At 68.3% G+C, this 3,503-nt stretch overlaps 1 protein-coding gene across 1 annotated transcript in view; it reads right to left on the bottom strand.

The window, feature by feature from the left end:
* PLIN4 (perilipin 4) overlaps nt 1-3,294 on the bottom strand; it is an 8,399-nt gene extending 5,105 nt beyond the window's left edge. Inside the window, exons 1-5 of the mRNA XM_046685758.1 lie at nt 3,256-3,294; nt 3,070-3,133; nt 2,494-2,641; nt 1,632-1,690; nt 7-289 (exon numbers count right to left, since the gene is read on the bottom strand). Coding sequence (XP_046541714.1) covers nt 7-289; nt 1,632-1,690; nt 2,494-2,641; nt 3,070-3,117 — 538 coding nt within the window. The 5' untranslated portion in view covers nt 3,118-3,133; nt 3,256-3,294. The remainder of the gene's footprint in view (nt 1-6; nt 290-1,631; nt 1,691-2,493; nt 2,642-3,069; nt 3,134-3,255) is intronic.
* Nucleotides 3,295-3,503: the final 209 nt, after the last annotated feature.

The following is a 3,503-nucleotide window of genomic DNA, read 5'->3' as shown; positions in this document are numbered from 1 at the left end:
CCACACCCATGGCCCCAGTGAGCCCAGTGGACACTGTGTCCTTGGTGCCTGTGAGAACGGTCTTGGTGGTGTCCACGCCGGTCTGGACAGCGCCTTTGGCCACACCCACTGCTCCTGTGACCCCGCTGGCCACAGCCTCCTTGGTGCCCGTCAGTGCGGATCGGGTCATGCCCACACCTCCCTGGACCACGCCTTTAGCCGAGTCCACCACAGTGGCCACCCCGGACGAGATGGCATCCTTGGTCTTGGTCATCTTGGAGCACACCAGGTCCTTCGCCCCAGACATCATCTGGTGAGAAAGGACACCTGTAGTCAAGAACCGAGCTGGGCGGCACCCCGCCCCCCACCCCTCCGCCGCGCTGATCCCTGAGGTGACTGGGGGAGAGGACCTGTCACCAGAGGCCCCGCCCCTCACCTGCCGCCCTGACATCCATCCCTCACCAGTTTTATCCAGCCATGATGGGGACCCAGCCTTAGCAGGCCCTGTCACAATGCCAGTCCTGCCCTGATTCACTAGCTCCCCGTCGCTGACAGCGGGGTCCTGCCACCTCTGGGACCCTTGCCGAGGTCCCTCGGCCTTGGGCTCAGCAAGCCATCGAATTGCATCGAATTGCTCCTCTCGCCTAATCTGTCTGTGGCCTGTTTTGAGGCCGCTTTCCCCGTTACAGCGGGAAGAATTGCTCCTTAAAGTGAACGTGGTCGCGACAGAGGAGGGGAGCTGCGTTCCGTTCAGAAACCGACAGCCGGCCCAGCGCGGGGCCGAGGGCGGGTGTGGGCCACAGGAGGCTGTCCACGTCGGCCATCCGCTTTGACCTATCCGAGTGCTCCCCACCTGCCCCTCTCCCAGCCCTGACTCGAGCCGAGCGGGCACCTCGGGCTCCGTGCCTGCAGAGACCCGCGTTCGAATCCCGGGCTCTCCCCCGCTCGCTGTGTGACCTCAGGCAAGCCACCTCCCCTCTCTGAGCCTGGGACGGAAACAGCACCTCCTTCAAGGGTTGTGGCGGAAATGAGTCCAGGGGCCTGACGCCCTTTGCAGGCGGCAGGTGCTCAAGGAAAGCGAGCGCAGAGGAGCCGCGGAGGAGGGGCACAGGGTGGCCTTGGCTGCTGGGGTCCCTTTTAATTTGGGCCAGAAATTCCTGCTGGCGGTGAGCCTGGCGGTTCTCCACCCTCTGAGATGCTCCACCCTCAGAGCTGGCCGAGCTGAGGCCAGAGGCGAGTCAAGGAAGACTCTAGAGGGGGGCACGTGCTGGGCGGAAGAGCCGTGTCGGGTCTCTGCCAGCCTGCCGTGGCCCTCAGCTGCCTTACGTCGGAGACACCATAATGCGGACAATCCCCGTTTATCCAGGACCGAGTGTCAGTGATTATTCACCCTCTGACCGCCCAAGGTTCGAATCTCACGCTCCCATGAAGGTCCTGCTGTGTGACCTTCGGCAGGTGGCTCGCCTTCTCTGTGCTTCAGCTACTGTGTGGGGCCTTATTGCTCCCTTCGCCCGGGGGGCGGCTGGGAGGGTTAAAGCATGTAGCCCGCACCCTGACCCATGATGGGGTGTCCGTCCCCTCCTTGGGCAGGAACTGAGACGTCCCGGGAGGGCCCCCAGGGAGGCGGAGACAATCAGCCCAGCCCCGCTCACCTTGTCTGCAGGCGGCAGCAGCTTCGCCCCGCTGGCCGTCTGCTCCGGCTCGGTGGCCGCTGTGGGGACAGGAACCGGTCAGGCACCCCAGGGAGGGCGCGGGACGCGGGCTGGCACCAGCTGCCTGTTGCACAATCTACGGGCACAGCCCGAAAGGTCAGGCGTGTCCCAGCCAGCCCGCCAGGGACAGCAAGAGGTGACATCGCTGGCCGGGGACCGGGCTCCCCCGACCCCCCGGGGCCTCATGGCCTGGAGTAGGGGCTCCCTGGGGTTTCGTGGGTGCTGGGTGCCCATGCAGGGGCCCCGGGGAGGGGAGTCGGGCCGCCCCCTCTGCCCCCTGCAGCTGGCGGCCTCGGGTATGTGGAACAGGCGTCAGCTGCCTGCGGCTCGGGGCCCGGAGTGAGGCCCAGTGGGCAGCGCCCCAGCCCCGGGCCTCCGTGTGCCAGCCCCTCTGCGGGCCCCGGGGCCACCCGGGCACCCCCGCCCAGCAGCTGGAGGGTGGGAGGCCCCCCGGGCTGTGTGACCCCAGGGAAGCCTCCACCCCTCTCTGGGCATCCTCGATGAGCCCCTGGTCCACGGAGCTGGGAGCTCGGAAGCAGGGGATGGGGTGGAGAGCCCGGGGTGTGGCAGGCTGTGCTCACGCCCCCACTCTCGCTGGTGAGGCCACCTTGGGCCGCTCCCCTGCCATATTTCTGCCTCAGTTTCCCCATCTGGCACTCAATGAGCATGCCAGCCTTGTAGCGTCTGTTGAGACGGTGCGGGCACATAGGAAGCGCCCCCCTCAGATGGCCAGAAGTCCCTGCTCGAGGACTCCTGTTCCCAGGATCTGCTCCAGAGCCCCCCCAAGGAGCTGTCCGCTCACCCTGAGCCGGAGGCTGGGCCGCCTCGGGGGCGGGCGCGCCGGCGGCATCCGGGACTGGCTGGGCCTCTTTCGCTGTGCCGTGGGCGTTGGCCACCAGGTTCCGGGCAGAGCTGAAGCCAGGCAGAGACCCGAAGAAGCTGCTCAGCGTCTACACGGGGCAGGGACAGCGTGAGCAGGGCCAGCCCGTGGCGGGGGAAGCATCGGGCAGCGCCTCGGGCCCTCGCTGCTGGGCGACCTCAGGAAAGTGTCTTAGCCACTCTGAGCCGCAGTTTCCTCGCCTAGGCAGTGGGCAGATTCCGCCCACCTCCCACGTCCTCTGGGACGTCCTCCTTTCTTCCACAGCCCCCGTTTCACAGATGGGGATACTGAGGCTCAGAGAGGGGCCGTGGCTGGTCCAAGGTCACACAGTGGGGAAGGAGCTGAGGTCTGCGTGAGCCGCCCACCCCCGCCGTCCAGCTGGGGGCAGCAGGGAAGACTCGGCCCTCCCCCACCCCGGGAAGCCCCTCCGGCCCCCAGGACAGAGGGGTCACCCTCCCCGGGTGCCGGGGGTCCCCAGGCCGCCACCCCGCCCCTCACCTTGCCCTTGGGTTTGGGGGGATCGCGGCCTCCTCCTTGAGCAGACATGGTGAGCCTCACGCTGCTGGAAGGGGGCAGAGAGGTGGCGTGACGGGGGGCTCAGGGCCCTGTCCCCAACCCCCGGGACCCTCGTGGCCCAGCGGCCCGACCACCCCCCCAGGCCTGGCCTCCCCCGGTGCGGCTCACCGGGGCTGCGCGCCCTGGCCCTCAGAGCGACGGGTGGCGCAGCGGCTGCCTCTGCTCTCGGCTCCCAGGCCTTATAGGGTCTGGGCGGCAGGGCAGGCGGCCAGCGGCGGGGCGGGCCCGGCGGTCATGTGTCGCCCTCCCTCAGGCCCAGCGTGGGCCCAGGCCCAGCACCTTTTCCCTGCTCCCCGCGCCAGGCGGCCTCTGCCCACGGGGCCTCCCCTGCCCCGTTCCCATCCATGACACGGGTG

The sequence above is a fragment of the Equus quagga genome, chromosome 14 (genome assembly GCF_021613505.1).
Source record: "Equus quagga isolate Etosha38 chromosome 14, UCLA_HA_Equagga_1.0, whole genome shotgun sequence".
NCBI classification, from domain to species: domain Eukaryota; kingdom Metazoa; phylum Chordata; class Mammalia; order Perissodactyla; family Equidae; genus Equus; species Equus quagga.
The sequence above is the reverse complement of the archived record's forward strand: the minus strand, read 5'-3'. Positions and strand labels throughout refer to the sequence as shown.